Genomic DNA, 22,009 nt, shown 5'->3' with positions numbered 1-22,009 from the left:
CGTTCAACTCAAACCAAAACTTCCAGAGAGCTGAAAAATCAGTTATTTGCACAACTCTGTTCAACACTCCCAAGTCAGGACAATCTAATTTGAACAGATAGTCTTAAACTAAAGAAGTATTAGTGTCCACGCAGCATTCTGTGCTTCTGTAACTTAATTGGTTTAAAATTACACGGTAAGTTAGACCAGTGTGACTTTCTCATGCAGACAAGGCCTGAGATATTTTAGGTAATAAAAAAAAAGCGAACAGAAGTTTGAAGAAAGAGTACAATAAAACAAAGGCAATGTGATACTTACAATGTTCTACTCCATCTTTTGCCAGCCACTTCCCAGTTTGGATGATGTCAGTTGTATCTCCCTGCTTAGCTTGTAGCTTGTTCTTCCTACCTTCATTGCCTTGATGTATTTGTGATTTATGTAGCATGTCCTCACCACCACTAATCTAATGAGAGAAATGTAGATGTGGTTAGTGCAGTGCTTGAATCAGATTCATAATTTACAAGCAACGTGAAAAAACATAGCTCAACTATTAACCCACTATATAGAACAGAGGTATAACAGATTATATGCAACTCAGAAACAGAAATAGTATCGGTCATATTACTAAACATTTATCATCACTGAAGGCGGAAAACAAAGGATTTAAAATTCCATCATCTATCCTCATATGGGAGACTAAAGACTGCTTCCAATCCCTGGGCCAAGAGTTAGTTTCACTGTGCTTTAAAAACAAAACTGCATCATACCCTAGTCCCTCATTGTCCACCCCAACACTGCACCTAAATATATAAGGGGCACCTCAATGACATATTACCTTGGATGCTTTATTCATTTGCTGTTGCCTCTCTCTACCAAGATCCCATTTCAATTTTTCCTTTTTTTCATCCTCTGCGACTCTTTCAGTGCTGAAATATTAGAAGATACTTACACAAGCCCAGGCTAAGATAGATGTGTTACTACATAGCATCTCCCCCCTACTCTACTTGTTAGGAGAGAGATGAGGCTGTATTGTGTAGACAATACTATATTCCACAATGCCAGCGCTAAAATCTGAGTCAGCTCCAACATGCAGACAGAGCAGATGGTAACCCAGAGCAATAATTTTCAAAGCACTAATCACAATTTGAATGACAGCAAGCCAGGAGGAATGGACTCTTTGATAATGGACAGCCCATAGACTAGATCCATTGCGGACGATCTCGCCTGGGTGGTTTCATGTGGCTGACCCTGGTCCAGCTTTACAGAAAAAAGTCTTGCCAACTAAAAAAAAAAAGTACGGGTTGATGAGAGAAAGATGAGGCAGTCCATAGCCAATGACCTTCTGGGTTATCAAGACCACAACTCCTATCACCTCTCCCATATTTATCTAGTCAGCTTGACCGGTTCACTTTATGTTTAACTCCCAGCACTATATCAGACATATATTAGGATGGGTGAACCAATTCTGACATGTGTTTCTGTTTCAGTGCCCCTCACACACTCTGATTTGGCACAGCTTAGCTCTCCCTCATACAGTCTCCGTCTCCCTCTCCCTCTTTGTTTCCTGACTCCATCAGAACTCTCCCCGACTACACCATCCCTTCCACACTCTCCTCTACAGTTGCCCTCCCATCCTACTTCATAATCCCAAAGCCCACTTTCATGTATGTTTTCTTGTGAAATCATTTTGGTGTCCCTCTGAACACCCAAGCCACTTTGGTGATGCAACATCTCTCCTCATTCTATTCCCAAATTGCTTTTTTCCCCCCTCAGGCACACATTTAACAAAAATAACCCAATTTATCACATGCTACGGCAATCTCCCTTAAAGCAAGCAGGTTACCAAGCTACAATAAATTACATTTACTACAGCGTTTGAAGTATTTATTTTTACTCTTACAATAATCCAGGGTGAACTTCAAAGTTGCCTTTTTCCTTCATCACATCTAGTTGAAGAGCTGGACAAATAATTCTTAAGTAAAGCTGGTTGGAATATTTTCAATTAAATGAAATTGAAATGTTTTGTGGAGACATCAGTTTGGATGAAAAATTCATTTCGAGTTGTTTTGGATCTAGGTTCATGGCTCTCTGGTGACTTCTAGAGAGTGATGGGAGACTTCCTAATGTGCCTGACTGAGAGCAGAGTTTTGTCATCCCAGATCACACACTTGAACCTGGGTCTCCTAGGCTATAGAGTCGGTCTCTTTCCCTTTCCCACATTAAAAAGTTCAGGTTTCCTGGGGGGAGAGGAAAAGGACATTTTGACAATTCAGCTTTTTGCAAAATCGTTTGAGAGGTTTTGTTTTTGTTCCACTGCAAAACAAAAATGAAGTTTGAAACCTTGAGCGCTGCCAGAAAATGCAATTGTATTCACAAGTGTGTTTGTGGAATTTCACTGTATTTCTCAAATAAAATATTCTGTGAATACCTTACAGGTTATTTACCCAGCTCTATTACAGAGCTAAAAAGGTAATTTGCCTTTGCTAAACCTGTTTAGAGGAGCAGAAATAAAAAGTGATTCAAATAAATGAAGAAGTTACCTGGATGAGGCAAACAGAAAAGTTTTCTGCTTCTATTGAAAAAGAAAGTAAAACACCTTCACTTATTACGCCTTGTTCAGCAAGAAGCCAAGCTTTACACAATGCCACTCGATATTTGATATTTTAAGGTGTGTTTCTGTACAAGCAACATTAACCCACGTAGTAGCCTGCATTTAAACATGAGTTTTCTGATTAGCATAAAAGCAGGATCTTTCCCTTATTTTCTAGCATAAAAGCAGTTTCTGAAAAACATGTGCATATTGACCTGAGTAATGAAAGAAAGAAAGAAAGAAAGAAGTCAATGAAATTACTCATGGGAGTAAAGTCAAGCATGTGCTGAGGTGCTTGCAAGATTGGGCCTAATCTTTTAAACATTAGTTTTGCTTCACAAAATATTTCTAAATACAATTTGCTTTTTTGACCATTAGAAATAAAGAAAGCCAAAACGCCTCCTCTACTGCATTATAGATAAGCCACTTGAAACATGAGGATATTTCCTGGATACATTGATCCCGTTTCGGTTCAGAGCTAAAATTTGAAACCGGACCACACTCAAAGCAAATAAGCACTTTTTTTTTTTTTTTTTTTTAAACTTTCAAGTCTTTTGCCCTCTTGGAATCGGATTTAAGAAGTTCAGAGGCGATGGCCCCATCTGATTTCCCTTCATGTGTGACAGAACCAGAAGTCACACCCGTAAGGGATATTTTCTGACACCAGTTCAATTATTTTCTTCCGTACCCATCAGACGCTGCCTAAATATCTTGCTGTGGCGAGGAAGCATGAACACAGTTTTTGCCATCAAGCCTTTGAGTAGAGAATTACCAGCACATTCCTATCTTTGACAGAGGTTTACACAGGCATCTCCCTTATGGAATTTTAAAGCTCTCAGAGACTTACTCAAGACCTGTTTGATATAAAACACGCTGTTAAATTTAGATTGTATCACTATTTCTTTAAACATCAGAAGCACGAGGCTAGGGTTTTCAAAGGGAGCTAAGGAAATTGGTTCCATAGATCCCACAGGATCCCACAGAACAGCCCATTATGTGAAGGATACAATAGTCACAAGTTTCCAAGGCATCAAAACATAGCACCAGCATGTCTTATAGATTTATCTATAATGTCAGGTGAGGGTTGCAGAAGATGACCTACCTTTTCGTGTTCTCGGATTCCCGTGCTCGATACTAGAATAAAGATTTATAAACAATTACTGCATTTTAGCATGTTCTGGAGATACAATCTTCCACAGTTTTAATGCCATTGAACTACAGCCTGTGAAAGGGAACTGTGGCTATAGAGAAGACTGGCCCACATATTCAGCCAAGGGTACTCTAGGCTACATGGGGGAAAACACCCACTTTTGCAGGGCCCAATGGTCAGTTCCCTGAATGAGGATTGGTTCACACGCTGTCAGCTTAATCTTTTCACGCCCCTTGGATCAAGTACAAGAATTGGCCTGTCCCAAACACAACCCTGAGCAAATAAGTTGTATTCGGTCAAGGAGAAACGGGGAGGAAGAGCCACCACGAAGGGGAACAAGGAAAAAAAAAAAAAAAAAGCACAAGAATAAACTTGACAGAACAAACAAGGCAAAGGCGGGGGGGGGGGGGGAAGAGGGTAATGAAGGTGGCACAAGTCATAAGGGGATGGAAGAGTTCCATCCATTGGAAGTAGCACCTCTGCCCCCACCCCCACCCCCCCAAAAAACCACAAACAAAACAAAAAGGAGGCTAAAGTCTGCCAAGTTAACGTCTCCTCCTTTGCCCCCTCCTCGACAGTCACGTGACTTTTTCCATTGCCGTTCTACTTCAGCCCCCTCCCCCCCAATCATGATCCTATAACTCCACCACACACATTTTCAGTCTCACACACAAGTCTGTTTCCTTCTAGTGGCAAAGAGGAGAGGTGAGGTTAGGCTGTAAAGCAGGAATATTCCCCTTTAGTCACAAACGGGGCATTTTTGTGAAAAAGGGTAACTCAGACATGCAACGGAGCTTCTAACAGATTGGGGTGTAACTACTTTTTAAAGAAATGGCGTTGTTCCTCCTACATACTATACCTATATTAATTGGCTTAACAGACTCACAGTCAGCAATATCCTGAAGGGCACACGAGGTTAGAGAGTTCCCAGATTGTTTCACATACGACATGGTTTCTTCATAATTATGTACTTCTTCAGATTCAGCACTAGGGAATGATGAGAGGAAGGGGTGGGGTGGGAGAGTGTTTTTTTGAAAAACCCTACACAATAAAGTAATGGATCTTGAAGAACTTTGGCATATGATCTATGAGAAATGAATTATTACTGCAATTTCTATCTTAATTAAGAGGCCTGCACTAAGATGCACACTGTCTCATGCTACATCTACTCTAGAAATCATCCATAGGAGAACTTCAGTTGAAATTCACCTTGCCCACATAAAGCCCAAGTTACTGGGCTTTGTGTAGACACAAACCTCAACGTATCCCCCAACCCCATCCCACGACCTGGGTCCAGAACAAAAGGCAGCAGCCATGCCTCCCTTAGTGATCAACATTCACTGCACTTGAAGTGAGCTCATGGCCACTTTGCATCACCAAAACCTTGCCAGTCAGGAGACCGGGTCGCACTAGTGCACTCTGGAAATTATTCATGACAATCCCCAGTGTATCATTGGGATGAGCCTACAACACGCTACTAGGTTGCTTGTGTGCAGAGTCCACTCCCTGTCATGCTGACCAACAGTATCCCATTGTTTCCCGATACTCCCTCGTGGGTCTTTTGCCTTTTACTTAGATTGTAATCTGTTTGTGGCAGGGACTGTCCTTTTGTTCTGCATTTGTACAGCACCGAGCACAACAGGATTTTGGTCTAGGGCTCCTCAGGACTAGGAGAATGCAAATACATAATAACGACCACAAGAACAGCAGAGACTTTTGCACTTCAGCATGCAGATTGCTTCTTTGAAGTGTGATTAGTTTGTTCGGGTTGCTATGTACTGATAATCCTCTGCAGGGGGCAGGGGTGGGGCCCGCCCTGGTGCAGAAGTTTCAGCCCCACCACTGAAATTGAATAGAAGCATTGAACCATACACATTTTTCCTTTGGATGCAGGAAGTGGAGAAACCCACACAGCTTGAAGTCCAGTTCTAGCAAACTCTCAACCAGTATAAGTGGGAGAGGCTTTGTTGAGAGCACACAGAAAGAGGAAATTTCCTTTTCTGATTTCTGCAAATCAATGCAATTTTCTAGCAACGTTTTGCACTTGGCATTTTAAAAATGCTAGAACTGGATAGCTATAAGAGCGTGCACATTGAGTGTGAAATAGTGATGTAAGAACATTAGAAAACTTTTTTCTTTTATTAAAAGCCAACTAACAAGATCCCTTAACACAAGTTTATCAGAAAACCATTTCTGGAACCCTTAAGCTGTCACTATACTGCTATTAAACTTAGTAGGAACAGAGTAAAGATTATGTTTTCCTACTAAGCAGTTAAGCGGGAGAGGGAGGGGGAAGGAAATCAGAGGGTAAGAAAAGAAACAAACATTAAAATACTGAAGTCAGTGCTTGAGGTAGAACTATTAAAAAATAAGTCTGTACCACTGCTGAACAAAATTTCCCCATCGCACCCTGTTCATTTTATTAGCGGATCTACCAGAAATCAAGCCAAATTTGGCAGTATGTAGCTTTCATATGCAGATTGCTCAGTCACTTCATGCATTCGTTTCTAATGACCCTATCACTGTGCTATACTCTAGGGATTTAATTACAGCATGGGGAGGGGAGAAGGTCCCTGTGAATGGGTGTGGAGAGCTACTGAGATGGGGTGGGAAGGAAGCAAGTGCACTTTGCATACCCACCCCCCCCCCCCGACACCCTGCCGCCAGAGCTGTCCCATCACCCACATCGGTGGCTGGTGCCCTGTGCACTCCCTCTAGCCTCTGCCCAGGTGCTATTGTCCTGTGCCCACGCTTCCCTGGCAGCTGGTTGGCATGCGCTTGCTCCTCCTCCCAGGCTGGGTGTCTCCACGGGAGCCTGTGGTGGCTGGAACTCAGGACCGTGAGTCATACCTGCTCCCTAATGGCCAGCCTGATCCCACATACTGCAACTGAGGTTGCCAGTTTTGGTTGGACGTATTCCTGGAGGTTTCATCACAGGACAATCTTTAATTCCTGGAGACTCCAGGACAAATCTTGGAGGGTTGGCAGCCCTAACTGCAGCAGCTGCTCTATCCCTTCCTCCAGGCCCCACTCTTGTCTCTGCCCCCCTTCTGTATGCACACAGGGTGGAGCATAGTTATGTCCTGCTCTTATCTCCAGGAAATATTGTGGAGGCAGAAACAGATTCCTACCCATCTCCCCCAAACATGTCCATTTCAAGAGCTCTAGCCACCCTGTGCTTCCCCCCAGCATCATGCAGGATTTCAGCTGCTGCCCCAATGAATGTCTGCCACAGTGAAATTCACCGTGGTGGACAGGGCTGTGCTAGACCCACTGTGATAAACAGAGCTGTTACTGTATTCGCACATGATTATGTAAGTTGATCAGTTAGTGAACTGGTGACTATAGGACGTTGAATCTACAGGGCTGGTGGAAAATGCAAGCAAGCAGCAAAACAACTGCTTGAGAAGAGCCCAGGATCCTGATAAACACTTCAGGACCATTCAGAGACAATGCTCGAGCTATTAGCTGTGAGGATTCTACCCCTGGGGCCCAGCCAAGTTTCAAAACTTGTTTTGCCATACAGGGACCCTGAGAAGACAGAGGGTCTCTGGCTGGATAAAAATTGATCCCCCCCGCCCCCACACACACACGCAAAGGTAGTAGCTGTTGGGGGATGTTGTTGGTGAGGTGTTCAGGCTGACAGAAGTATCTAATCGTGCCTGGGCCACCATTACTGATAATCGGGCTTTCGAGAAGCTAGACATGTATAGATTGCTTGTTGTTTTAAAGTTCTCCTCTGTTTTATTCTATTGGTAAGATTAAATAGCCTGTTAAAACCAAAGTATCTGAAGACAGACTCCTGAAGGGAGGAACCACAGGCACTTAATCCAGAGAGGGACATGCTGGATAAACACAATGCATATACAGGATACTGTAGCCCAGCGTCCAGTCTCGAAATAGTAGAATCACATGATTCCCTCTCTGAAGAGAGGGGGAGTGCATTCAGAGAAGGGACGGATGCAAGCAGCCCTGTAACCACTGCACCTTCACAAATCCACATCCCTAAATGATCATGGGAGGGCCAGGGAACTCATGTGACTTGGTCTACTGATGAGCACAGTTTTGGTTGTGTAAAGTGTCCATGATCTCATTTCAATTTATCATGTGGGCAGGGTGAATTGCAACTCAAGTTGGATAATTTCACTGTTAAATATTAAACAACCTACTATCTATATCATATTAGGAGTTCAAAGTAACTAATCTTTGCTGCAATATATTACTTGAACAGTTTAATTTCTAAACAAGAATTATATTACTAATATACAGTGGAACACGCGGAAAAATAAGTCTCTTCCTGCTTGGCATATACAAGGAAACTTGGTTAATTTATAAACTGATTGCATCAGTAACATTTAGAATGTGTGTGGTATTTATTGTAATGGATTGAAAACTACAATTACACGCATTAACTTCCCCACTGTGTTATTTAAAATACATGAATTTTCAATTCAGCCATTGTATTCCCTTTGTTTAGTCAAACATGAATAGTCGTGAGTAAAAGGTGCTTGCCCATATCAATGTTTGCACCCAAAGCGAAATAGATATTTATACATATATCGTATTTGGTTTTTCACACCAGAGTTGTTCACTCCTTGCCACTACAGTTCCAGTTTTCCAGAAATGCAGCCAAATTACCACGACTTTCTTGTTTATGATGTAATTGATCAACTAAAAGCAAACCGTCAAATAAATGCTGAACCTCCAATAGATGTAAGTGTATTTGCATAAGGTTTTTGCAGAGTTGCAAACAGCCAAATCAAAATGTGCACTTTCCACTGGGATCTGGTTTTGCTGGGGTTTTTTTTTTGGGGGGGGGGTGGGGGTGGAGGGGGAAGAGTATGATTCTATAATTAGATGCTAATCCTAATAAATTTTCACTCCGTGTGCACATGTAAGGTTCAACAGGCAACCTTAAAATCATAGAATATCAGGGTTGGAAGGGATCTCAGCAGGTCATCTAGTCCAACCCCCTGCTCAAACCAGGACCAATCCCCAACTAAATCATCCCAGCCAGGGCTTTGTCAAGCCTGACCTTAAAAATATCTAAGAAAGGAAAGGAGATTCCACCACCGCCCTAGGTAACCCATTCCAGTGTTTCACCACCCTCCTAGTGAAAAAGTTTTTTTCCTAATATCCAACCTAAACTTCCCCCACTGCAACTTGAGACCATTACTCCTTGTTCTCAGTGCTAGCTGAACAGTCTAGATCCTTCCTCTTTGGAACCCCCTTTCAGGTAGTTGAAAGCAGCTATCAAATCCCCCCTCATTCTTCTCTTCTGCAGACTAAACAATCCCAGTTCCCTCAGCCTCTCCTCATAAGTCATGTGTTCCAGTCCCCTAATAAATTTGTTGCCCTCCGCTGGACTCCTTCCAATTTTTCCACATCCTTCTTGTAGTGTGGGGCCCAAAACTGGACACAGTACTCCAGATGAGGCCTCACCAATGTCGAATAGAGGGGGAACGATCACGTCCCTCGATCTGCTGGCAATGCCCCTACATATACATCCCAAAATGCCATTGGCCTTCTTGGCAAGAAGGGCACATTGTTGACCGATATCCAGCTTCTCGTCCACTGTAACCCCTAGCTCCTTTTCTGCAAAACTGCTGCCTAGCTGCTTGGTCCCTAGTCTGTAGCGGTGCATGGGATTCTTCCATCCTAAGTGCAGGACTCTGCACTTGTCCTTGTTGAACCTCAGATTTCTTTTGGCCCAATCCTCTAATTTGTCTAGGGCCCTCTGTATCCTATCCCTACCCACCAGCGTATCTACCTCTCCTCCCAGTTTAGTGTCATCTGCAAACTTGCTGAGAGTGCAATCCACACCATCTTCCAGATCATTTATGAAGATATTGAACAAAACCGGCCTGAGGACTGACCCTTGGGGCACTCCGCTTGATATTGGCTGCCAGCTAGACATGGAGCCATTGATCACTACCCCCTTGAGCCCGACAATCTAGCCAACTTTCTATCCACCTTCCAGTCCATTCATCCAGCCCATACTTCTTTAACTGGCTGGCAAGAATACTGTGGGAGACAGTGTCAAAAGCTTTGCTAAAGTCAAGGAACAACACATCCACCACCTTCCCCTCATCCACAGAGACAGTTATCTCGTCATAGAAGGCAATTAGATTAGTCAGGCATGACTTTCCCTTGGTGAATCCATGCTGACTGTTCCTGATCACTTTCCTCTCCTCTAAGTGCTTCAGAATTGATTCCTTGAGGACCTGCTCCATGATTTTTCCAGGGACTGAGGTGAGGCTGACTGGCCTGTAGTTCCCAGGATCCTCCTCCTTCCCTTTTTTAAAGATGGGCACTACATTAGCCTTTTTCCAGTCGTCCGGAACTTCCCCTGATCGCCATGAGTTTTCAAAGATAATGGCCAATGGCTCTGCAATCACATCCGCCAACTCCTTTAGCACTCTCGGATGCAGCGCATCCGGCCCCATGGACTTGTGCTTGTCCAGCTTTTCTAAATAGTCCCGAACCACTTCTTTCTCTACAGAGGGCTGGTCACCTCCTCCCCATGCTGTGCTGCCCAGTGCAGTAGTCTGGGAGCTGACCTTGTTCGTGAAGACAGAGGCAAAAAAGGCATCGAGTACATTAGCTTTTTCCCCATATCCTCTGTCACTAGGTTGCCTCCCTCATTCAGTAAGGGGCCCACACTTTCCTTAACTTTCTTCTTGTTGCCAACATACCTAAAGAAACCCTTCTTGTTACTCTTAACATCTCTTGCTAGCTGCAGCTCCAGGTGTGATTTGGCCTTCCTGATTTCACTCCTGCATGCCCGAGCAATATTTTTATACTCTTCCCTGGTCATTTGTCCAATCTTCCACTTCTTACAAGCTTTTTTTGTGGTTAAGATCAGCAAGGATTTCACTGTTAAGCCAAGCTGGTCATCTGCCATCTTTACTATTCTTTGTACACATCGGGATGGTTTGTCCCTGTAACCTCAATAAGGATTCTCTAAAATACAGCCAGCTCTCCTGGACTCCTTTCCCCCTCATGTTATTCTCCCAGGGGATCCTGCCCATCAGTTCCCTGAGGGAGTCGAAGTCTGCTTTTCTGAAGTCCAGAGTCCGTATTCTGCTGCTCTCCTTTCTTCCCTGTGTCAGGATCCTGAACTCGACCATCTCATGGTCACTGCCTCCCAGGTTCCCATCCACTTTTGCTTCCCCCACTAATTCTTCCTGTTGTGAGCAGCAGGTCAAGAAGAGCTCTGCCCCAGTTGGTTCCTCCAGCACTTGCACCAGGAAATTGTCCCCTACGCTTTCCAAAAACTTCCTGGATTGCCTGTGCACCACTATATTGCTCTCCCAGCAGATATCAGGGTGATTGAAGTCTCCCCATGAGAACCAGGGCCCGCGATCTAGTAACTTCTGTGAGTTGCCAGAAGAAAGCCTCGTCCACCTCATCCCCTTGGTCCAGTGGTCTATAGCAGACTCCCACCACGACACCACCCTTGTTGCTCACACTTCTAAACTTAATCCAGAGACACAGGTTTTTCTGAAGTTTCATACCAGAGCTCTGAGCAGTCATACTGCTCCCTTACATACAATGCAACTCCCCCACCTTTTCTGCCCTGCCTGTCCTTCCTGAACAGTTTATATCCATCCATGACAGTACTCCAGTCATGTGAGTTATCCCACCAAGTCTCTGTTATTCCAATCACATCATAATTCCTCAACTGTGCCAGGACTTCCAGTTCTCCCTGCTTGTTTCCCAGGCTTCTTGCATTTGTGTATAGGCACTTGAGATAACTTGCTGATCATCCCTCTTTCTCAGTATGAGGCAGGAGGCCTGCCCTCTCGTGTGCTCCTGCTTCCTCCCGATATCCCACTTACCTCAGGGCTTTGCTCTCCTTCCCCCGGTGAACCTAGTTTAAAGCCCTCCTCACTAGGTTAGCCAGCCTGCTTGCGAAGATGCTCTTCCCTCTCTTCGTTAGGTGGAGCCCATCTCTGCCTAGCACTCCTCCTTCTTGGAACACTATCCCATGGTCAAAGAATCCAAAGCCTTCTCTCCGACACCACCTGCGTAGCCATTCGTTGACTTCCATGATTCGACGGTCTCTACCCAGGCCTTTTCCTTCCAGGGGGAGGATGGATGAGAAGACCACTTGCGCCTCAAACTCCTTTATCCTTCTTCCCAGAGCCATGTAGTCCGCAGTGATCCGCTCAAGGTCATTCTTGGCAGTATCATTGGTGCCCACGTGGCGAAGCAGGAAGGGGTAGCGATCTGAGGGCTTGATGAGTCTTGGCAGTCTCTCCGTCACATCGTAGGAAATCTGGCATTTCCTACCTTTTCAGTGCTTAGTTTTGCAATCTTCATGTTGTTTAACATGGTTTTGTATGTATTTAAAATAAGCAAACTGGAAAAAAATATTCCATCACATGGAAACATTAACATCCACATGGGCCATCAGCAGGGTTGGAACCTTTAGGTCTACCACACAGACTGCTGCCACTTGAGCTAAAATGTCTAACGGAGAGCAGTAGTAGGTCATCATCCTCTAGGAGGGGGAGGAACTAGCAGAGATAAGACACTTTGCCAGCTGGTTTCAGAGATATTTCCTGGCAGGAACGTTGAGACTCAGGAATCTTCGGCTCCATTCCAGGTTCTGAAGGAGAACGTGCCCCTTTTGCCCTTCCCCATCTACCTACCCACTCCAAGATGGATTCCTTCTGCCCAGCCCAATCTCTTCCCTCCCCAGCCCCCATGGCTCTTCATCAGAGTCCCCTTGTACAGCCAGACTTTCTGGACCGATTCAAGGCCTTGCCTACACTCCAAAAAAGTCCTGGTTTAGCAGTTGGTGTAGCTGCACAGATGCTGACCCTTTGAAGCAGGTATTAACCTTGAAAGAATCAACTGATGCAAACCTCAGCTTCTATTGACAACACTCATGGGGTCATCATCAGTATGGAGATTCCAAATGCCAAATTAAGACTATTAATGTGGACACTTGGCCTTAGATTCTCTATTTTTATAGAAGTCTTTGGGCACAGTTCTGCAAGGTACTTAAAACACATGCTTAAACTTTAAGCATACGAGTACCTAGGAATCAGTGTACTGCTCTGGGCTCAAAGAGGTACCTATGAGGTGGCCAGTTTAGAACACTAGCAATGCAAATCCCATTCCAAAGATCACACAAGTATTAAACAAAACAAAAAATACCAAGAGCGGAGAGCAAAATCTCATGTATTTTAGGGCTGTGCTTTCTGCATAAACAGAACTAAAGATCAAAATCCTTTTCTGCTGACAGATAAGGAGAACCGTAAAGCTCCAGCACCTGCAGGTTATGCCAGGTCTGTGTTTCAGCAACAATTCTCAAAGCATTTCATTTCTAAAACATCAAGCTGAAGAATATGGGAAATGAGGGGGGTGGGAGGAGATTCCCCACACACGTGGGTGTGGGGAACAATCTGCTTTGAAACCAGAAGACAGCTTGTCTGAAAGCATGTCATGTAGTGTTTACTGCAGGCTAAACAAAGGAGCACTAGCAAGAACCAGCTAGATATACACACGCACACTCTAGCCTTTCAATAATGTTCATAGTGAACAGAGGACAGGAGATGAGAACAAGGTCTCCTGGTCTAAGCATTGTTTTTTTAAGACTGCTTTTCTGCAAGGTCGGTTCACAAGCCACCTATGAACCTAGCTCTCCAGGTTCAAACGTCTCCATTTACCACCTCATGACATTCTAAAGACTTTGGGGAATTTTGTAATTTCCTTTTCTCTATTGTTGTAAAGTTTATAGCTTGTGTAAGCTTTAAGTTCTTATTGTATGTGTCTATCAGGACCTCGCCTAAGTATAAGAGGGTAAATTGGTTGCTAGTCATTCATACCTTAGGGCAGGTCTACACTACAGCAGGGAATCCATGCTCCGAGATCGATCCAGCAGCAGTCGATTTAGCAGGTCTAGTAAAAACCCAAAAATCAACTGCAGATCGCTCTCCAGTTGACCCCTGTACTCTACCCCCAACAAGAACTCTACTCCCATTGACCCCCCCGGTGTAGGCCCCACAGTAACTTGACCTAAGGTAAGTCCCCTCCAGCTACGTTATTCACACAGCTGGAGTTGCATAGCGTAGGTTGACTTACCATGGTTGTGTAGACATAACCTTCGACTCAGCAAATATCTGACACTCTCATTGGTGGCCTATGGTGGTACTTTTCAGACATATGTGCGTCTGCAAGGAACACCAACTCAATTCACACTGGCAGCAAGGAAAGCCTACTCACTCAAAGACCTGTCCAGGCTATATTCAAAACAGATAATCTAGAGAGAAGGAACTCCCATTATTAATTCCCTCAGCCACCCAGGTCTTCTTGAATAGGAGTTATACCAGTCAGACATGTAATTTAGTGAATCCCCACACATTATACAAAGTGCTTGCTTCAGGAGGATTCTTTCAGTGTCATTTAAATGCAAGAGTTGTGCATAATGGAATTATAAAAGTAGCGCTTTATTGCTTACAAGTATGTCCCATCTTCAGAAGAAGAACTTAAAATTCTGACAGGAACTATTGTTTGTTTTAGTGTAAATATATGTTTCTGTAGCCTGAAGTTAAATCCACACACTTACTTTTCAGGAGTCATGTAGTCATCTTCTACAACAGCTGCAAATAAAAACAACAGTGTTGACAAGTGGCAAACAAAATATGGTTGCTACGGCATTCAACACGAGACTACAGTGGAACAGGAGAATGGGCTGAGTAGCACAGTAGTCAGCGTGACAGAGGACCATGTGGCAAAGAGGGGTATTGACACAAGTTTCCAGGTGTAAACATTAAAATTAAAATCTTTTGTCTGTATACCTCTTCCTATGCGCAGTTATTCTGTTTCCCTGGAAAAAAAAGGAGGTACTAGTACAGTAATAGGGGATTTGATCATTCGAAATATAGCTAATTGAGTTTGTGATGACCAGGAGAACATGGTGAATTGCCTGCAGGGTGCAAAGGTTATGGACCTCTCCAAACATCGAGATAGATTTATGGGCTGTGCTGGGGAGGAGCCAGTGGTCGTGGTAGATGTAGGTACCAATGACATACAGAAAGGTAGGAGAGAGGGGTCCTGGAGGGCAAATTTAGGCTGCTAGGAAAGAGATTAAAGTCCAAGACTTCCATGATAGCATTCTCTGAAATGCTTCCAGTTCCACACTAAGGGGCAGACAGAACTGCAGGCAGGACCAGCTCTAGGCACCAGCAAAGCAAGCACGTGCGTGGGGCGGCACAATTCCAGGGGCGGCGTTCCGGCCATCCCTTTTTGTTTTTTTGGGGAGGAGGGAGTTGTTTTGCTTGGGCAGTTGTGCTCTCGGAGCTTGGGGCAACAAATTTTTTGCTTGGGGTGGCAACAAACAAACAAAAAAACCACAACAACCTAGAGCCGGCCCTGACTGCAGAGTCTCAATGCGTGGATGAGAAAATGGTGTTCGGAATTTAGGTTTATTAGGAACCGAGGAACCTTTTGGCGAAGGAGGATCCTACATAGGAAGGATGGGCTTCACCGAAACCAAAACAGAACCAGATTGCAGTCATGTAAAATGTAAAAGTCATAGAGGAGTCTTTAAACTAACAGCTGAGGGAAGCTGACAGATGCGGAGGACCACATGGTTCAGACAGACATCCTTAGAGGAGGCTTCATTAAAGGGGATACTCTATAGCCTAGTAAAGAGGAGAGGACAAAAGTTGATAAAGTACAGATAGGGTCTTAGAAGCTGCCCCACCACCTATTGGCTCAGTAGCCTCCGAGACCTTACCCACTCGGTTCCCAAGAACTCAGACTTCAAAACATGTCACTGAAATTTCTTTGTTTGCATACAGTTAAACTACACTTGAGTTGATCAGGCTGAAGCACAGGGAACGGGTACAGGGCATACCAAATATCCAAAAGTTACACAGCAAACCTCTTCCTTTATATACATTTATGGATTGGCTTGGTCACTGTGCTCTGTACAAGCATGACTTATTTCCCTCCCCCCCTTATGTTCCAGGCTTATTTACCCACTGTAAATGGTTCCCCAAGTGTTCCCCCCCATTATCTTAGTACAGACAGACATTCTGTTTCTAGCTTACCAGTTCATTTACCTCCCTCGCCCACCTCCAATTACTCAGATCAAGCCAGGCCTATAGTTGAGACTGAAAAGAAACCAGTCAAATGAAAAAGAATTCCATTCAATTACATCTCATGAAGGCAGACAACTAAATATTGACCAATTTTATAAGTGATTGCATACAAACACATGAAGTCTAAATATTAAGATGGAGAACTTGAATACCTGGTATTAAATGAGGATTTTGATGCAATAGGCATCACAGAAACTTGATGGAACAAATGATAATCAGTGGCACACAGTAATACCAGGCTACAATATATATGGAAATGGCAGAGTAGGTTGGAGAGTGGCCCTATACATGAAAGAAAGCAGTCAACTATAGTGAAAATCTTAAATGAATCAAACTGTATCATAGACTCTTTATGGATAGAAACTCCATGCTTGAACAAGAGGATAGTGGTAGGAATATACACTTCCGACCACCTGACCAGGACAGGGATTTTGAAATGCTCAAGGAGATTAGAAAGGCTACAAAAAACAGAAAACCCAATAATGGGGGATTTCAACTATCCCCATATTGTAAAAGGAAATCCTGCCTCACCAATCTATTAGAGTTCTTTGAGGGTGTCAAACATGTGGATAAGGGTGATCTAGTGTACTTGGACTTTCTGAAAGTCTTTGACAAGGTCCCTCACCAAAAGGTGCTTAAGCAGTCACAGGATAAGAGGGAAGGTCTTCTCATGGATCAGTAACTGGTTAAAAGATAGGAAACAAAGAGTATCAATAAACAGTTTTCACAATAGAGAGGTAAATAGCAGCAGTTCCACAAGGATCTGTATGGAACCAGTGCTGTTCAACATTCATAAATGATCTGGAAAAAGGGGGTAAACAGTGAGGTGACAAAATCTGCAGACGATACAAAACTAATCAAGCTAGTTAAGTCCAAAGCAGACTGCAAAGAGTTAGAGGCATCTCACTAAACTGGATGACTGGGTAAGAAAATGGCAGATGAAAGTCAATGCTGATAAGTGCAGAGTAATGCACACTGGAAAACATAATCCCAACTATACATACAAAATGATGTGGTTTAAAGTTGTTGTTTCCACTCAAGAAAGATCTTGGAGTCATCATGGATAGTCCTCTGAACTGCTCGACGTGCAGCAGCAGTCAAAAAAAAAAACAACTAACAATGTTAGGAACCATTAGGAAAGGGATAGATAATATGACAGAAAATATCATGCTGCCTCTATATAAATCCATGGTATACCCACACCTTGAATACTTCCTGTAGTTCTGGTTGCTCCATCTCAAAAAAAAAAATATATATATATATATATATATATATATATATATGTTAGACTAGGAAAAAGTTCAGAGAAGGGCAACAAAAATCACGAGGAGCATGGAACAGCTTCCCTATGAGGAGAGATTAAAAAGACTGGTACTAATCAGCTTGGAAAAGAGATGAGTAAGGGGGAATATGATAGAGGTCTATAAAAATCATGAGTGGTGTGGATAAAATGAAGGAGGAAGGTGGTATTTACCTATTCATATAAATACAAAAACTCTGGGTTACCCAATGAAATTAATAGGCAGCCGGTTTAAAAACCATACATAAGGAAGTACTTCTTCCCACAAGGCATAGCCAACCAGTAGAACTCATTACCAGGGGATGTTGTGAAGGCCAAAAGGATAGCTGGATTCAAAACAGAATTAGACAAGTTCATGGATGGAGGACAGGTCCATCAATGGCTATTAGCCAAGATGGTCAAGGACACAACTCCATGCTATCGATGTTGCTAAACGTATGACTGCTAGAAGCTAAAACTGGACGACAGGGGATGGATCATTCAATAAATTGCCCTGTTCTGTTCACTCCCTCAGAAACAGCTGGCACTGGCCAATGGCTAGATGGACCATTGGTCTGACCTAGTATGGCCATGGTCTTTTTCTGTAGATAAATAGTTGACCAGCAAAGGGAGATGGCCAAAAAAAGGGGTATAAGTTAAGTTTTAAAACAAAGTTTTCAATAGTGTAACAATAGGTTATAATTTTAATGTAATTAGAAGTCAGAAAATGCAAGACCTAAGGTTCTCGTGGGAATGGTATTAAAGGTTTCCCAACTTTCTGCAGATATTTGTGCTAGCACTCATCTGAATTAGTGCTCTAAAAATAGCAGCGTAGCACATGCTAGCCACCCTGAGTGTGTGTACGTACGTGCACACACACACACACACACACACACAGGGTCCAGGAGTGTTTATGCTCAGGCAACTAGCTCACACCACAATGGCTACACTACTATTTTTAACAGGCTAGCTCAATGAGAGATGACATACTTGCACTATGTGAGATGGGAATCATGCCACTACATCCAAGTGCAGACGTAAGATAAGAAACTTAGTCAGTAATCCATAGTATCCCACACATACAGTTCCAGTGAGTTAAGTTTACCCCTACAAAAAGTTTTGTTTCTCAATGTTTGAGGGTTTAAATCTTCACCACTGAATTTCAATTAAAAAAAAAAAAAAAAGAAGGAGATTAATGCACCAACTCCTACTGATTTCATTGTGCATGTCCACAGCTGTATTGTCAGAAGTTTATGGAACTTCCCATTGAAATAGTCAAAAGAGGGATACAAATCAGCTCACATTTTGAGCAGCTAGTTTGCAGTTGTCAGCAATAATAGTCATTATAAAAGAATGCCTAGAAATTACAGCTGGTAGAAAAATGGCCTCTGTCCCATGGGAAATTTTAAGTTGATTTTGGTTCTGAATCTGAACCCCCTCCCCCCAAAAAAAAACTATCAAAACAAAATCTTGACTCCCTTTCCATCCAAAAGGTCTTTAAAAAAAAAAATCCACCCTGTTCCCACAAAACATTTCAAGTTACGGTAGGTATACACTTGCAGTGGCATGTAGAGTGCAGATGCTACATGCCCAGATAGCATGGGTATATGGTAATGCATGTCTTAGGTGAGTAGAATGCCCTATGCGCCTCAGCCCCGGGGTGTATACCCTACACAGCTCTCTACACACCCAAACAGTGCCCACTGCAGTGAAAGGCTCTTGCAGCAGGGAAGCATGGGGAAAGGCTCTGGCAGCTCCCTTACGAGCCTTTCCCCACAATTTCCCCTGCTAGAGCCTTTCACTGCCATGTTTGCCCCACACACCAGTGAGCGTGGACACGGACTGCCTTCCGAGGCAGTGCGTAGCTCACGGTGGCGTGGCGTGTAAACAAGGTCTTCGATGAAATGGCATTTTCTGACAGAAAACTTAAAATCAAAGGAGTTTCTAGAAGAGCTGGTGGAAAACCAAGACAAAAAATCTCTTACCTGTTTTGTTTTTTCTGTTGACATGTGGAGCTGACTGCCGGAAGGCACAGAGATTTACTTTTGGGGGCCTTAGAGGTTTCTTTGGAGGGGAACCAAGAGATTCAACTGAAGGAAGTGGTTTAACTTTTGGAGGCTTGCTATCCTTGACATCAAGTTGTCTTTCTGTGCCAGCTTGATGGAGGAAAGGTTCTGATGCTGTTTGTAACAAGAGCCACAAGGAGAGAGAGTCAGTTATTACTTCTCATTTCAAGTAAAAATGCATGTAGGACGGTTTGCATAAATTAGCAAAAATTGGTAGGAATGTCAAACAGTTTCCTTCCCAGTTAAAATTTGCCTATTCTCATTTTATATGAAGACACTGACTCAGTGTGGGGCCTGATTTTTCAGTGGTGCTACAGAAGGAGTAGAAGTAAGTAGTAGTAAGAAAGCAGAAGGCTCTTTTTCTGTTTCTTCAGATTGTTATGCAATGGGGCCACATTTGAGAGTGATCTGTTTCTTGATTTGTTGTTAAAAAAAATTGAATTTTCTGTGCCAATAAGTTTTTCATTTTCTAGACTTCAGCAGTATAACTTTTTTAAATATGCAGTTCCAGTAAGGTAGCTTTCCAGAGCAAACAGGATTTCATAGAATCGTAGAACTGGAAGGGAACTCGAGAGGGTCATCTAATCCAGTCCCCTGTACTCAAGGCAGGGCTAAGGATTTAATCTTTTCAATATTTTGGCACTAAATCTGAAGCTGATAAAATGAACTTGCTGCTCAATACCTCCTTGGTAGCACGTTTCTAGAAGAAATACCCAAAGGAGCAAGCGCATTCTTAGTTTGGACCTGAACTTCCCAAAGTTGGGGGAATGTACAGATTGGAGGATTCAAACCAGCTCCATTTTTACTCAAAAGTTAGTTTTATAGAAAATAAATCCCTTAATTTTTTGCAGAGCATATGAAACATGAATACCATGGCATAAGAATCCAGTCTGTCCAATGTTCAGTGTAAGGAAGGCAAACGGATTCAAATGAAACACATTCTTCCTCCTTAACCTTGTTTCCAGAACTTGAACTCCGCCCCCGCCCCACCCCACAGTCCTCTGCCCCCCCAACCCTCCAGCAGAGTTTGAAAGGACCTAGCTAGCCAGTTACTCACCTTCCTTTCTTTTCCTACCAAAATTATTTGTCAGTTTTGTGCTCCCCTACATATCAGTTCTCGCCATATCTTGCTACAGCGAAGCACCACTAGAAGAGAGTTCTCTCTGGAAGCCTCCTGTTCAATTCTGCAGCATGTAGGTACCCATCCAAACTGATCCTATATGCTCTCTCTTTTGGACCTGCATTAAAGTTTTCATGGCTGAGCTTCAAAACTGGCAGAATGCCGTATAAATACCACGTAAATGTTGAGAGGTTGGATTTACCTTTCAGATACTGAGAGGTCTCACTTGGCTTGTGTGGATCATAAGCAGGCTGAGAGAATCCAGTCACCTTAGGGCTTTGCTCAGTGCTCTTGTAACCTCTGGATGGACGGGGAGGTGATGAAGACTGGGGCAGTACAGGCATTTTGCTGTCTGGGAGAGATCTCTTTTGGGTAGAGAAATCCAGCGCTGGGAAGGAGCAAGTACTTCTCATTTTGTTGCTCTCTGCTCCGAGGGCAGCGTTCAGAACCCCTGGCTGAGCAGAAGGATTCCCACTTACACACGGCGGCGGCGGAAGCACTGCACACTTTCTGTCATTTTGAGCTGAAGCACTTTCCCAGATCTGCAGAGTATGACGGAAGGAGTTTAACAGTCCTTCCTCCGAATTTGCATTAACAGCTGCCTGCTGATAAATGCAAGAAGTTGGACAGGGTTTCTGCGAATCCCCTCTAGGAGGTGCATCTCCACAAAGGGATCCCTCCAAAGCTTTATTCTTTGTATCTTCATTCTTCCCTGCTAGGTACAAGTTGCCATGCTTGACTCTAGGCAATATCAAAGGTTTGGCCTGCATTAGCCCTGAGCTATGCACAGCAAAACAAAGTTGCTCTCTCTTTTGTTCAGACTCCAGCACTTTCCCTTGGTTCAGGCTTCTGGGACTGGACACACCCTTAGTGTCGGAGCTTGGTAGATGTACACCTTCTGCAGGAGGCTTCTTGGGTGGTTGTGACACAGTATTTGAAAAATTGGCATCATTTTGAAATTTTGCCCTGAGTGCTCTGAAGTCACTTATGCCTTCCTAAAGGTGGGGAAAAGCAGCAGAAAGGTTATTGGCATTCTCCAAAGAGGCAATTAGTCCTGACGGTTCATTTGGTGGAAAAGTGGGTTAAAATTTAATGGCCATTTACAAAAGACATTACGTGAATTGCCAAAGGGTGCAAACAACATACCGCTCACCCGAAACTAAACAGAAGACCAATATTAAGTCTCGTGTTTAAATTTAGACGAGCTACTTCAGCATAAACCCCTCCCCTCGACTTACACAGTCTCCAAAAGGAGTAAACAGTGACTTTCAGATACAGAGACAAGGTGGGTGATGCAATATCTTTTATTGGACCAACTTCTGTTGGAGAGAGACAAGCTTTTGCCAAACAAGGACACTCCCCCAGAGAAGTAGATCAAATCATGGAACAGGCCACGCAAATACCCCAAGAGAACTTGCTTCAGTGCAAAAATAAAATCCCTTCTGATGACACACTTAGTTGTCACCTCACAGTGGAATCCATGTGGGGTAATCAAACAACTACAATCCATACTCAGTGGGGACCCCATCCTCAAACCCCACTTCTGGCTGGCCTCAACCACCACCACAACCTCTCCAAGATCATCATCAGTGGCAAGTTCCCCCACAACACAGCAATGCAAAGTGGCATGAGACACTGCCAGAACAATACATCTCCACTGCTACAATGATCAGCACTTTTCAAGATCCATGGATCCTACACATGCC

General features: G+C 43.5%; 1 protein-coding gene across 1 annotated transcript in view; it reads right to left on the bottom strand.

Annotated features, from left to right (window-relative positions):
• The window catches only part of FYB2 (FYN binding protein 2), a 45,213-nt gene that overhangs the window by 16,154 nt on the left and 7,050 nt on the right, over positions 1-22,009 (bottom strand). Inside the window, exons 2-9 of the mRNA XM_074961669.1 lie at positions 20,506-21,298; positions 19,103-19,297; positions 14,299-14,332; positions 4,579-4,706; positions 3,672-3,703; positions 2,520-2,551; positions 815-905; positions 298-442 (exon numbers count right to left, since the gene is read on the bottom strand). Of these exons, the coding sequence (XP_074817770.1) occupies positions 298-442; positions 815-905; positions 2,520-2,551; positions 3,672-3,703; positions 4,579-4,706; positions 14,299-14,332; positions 19,103-19,297; positions 20,506-21,298 (1,450 nt within the window). The remainder of the gene's footprint in view (positions 1-297; positions 443-814; positions 906-2,519; positions 2,552-3,671; positions 3,704-4,578; positions 4,707-14,298; positions 14,333-19,102; positions 19,298-20,505; positions 21,299-22,009) is intronic.

The sequence above is a fragment of the Natator depressus genome, chromosome 8 (assembly GCF_965152275.1).
Source record: "Natator depressus isolate rNatDep1 chromosome 8, rNatDep2.hap1, whole genome shotgun sequence".
Classification (NCBI taxonomy): Eukaryota; Metazoa; Chordata; order Testudines; family Cheloniidae; genus Natator; species Natator depressus.
Note: the sequence above shows the minus strand (reverse complement) of the source record. Positions and strands in the feature narration are given on the sequence as shown.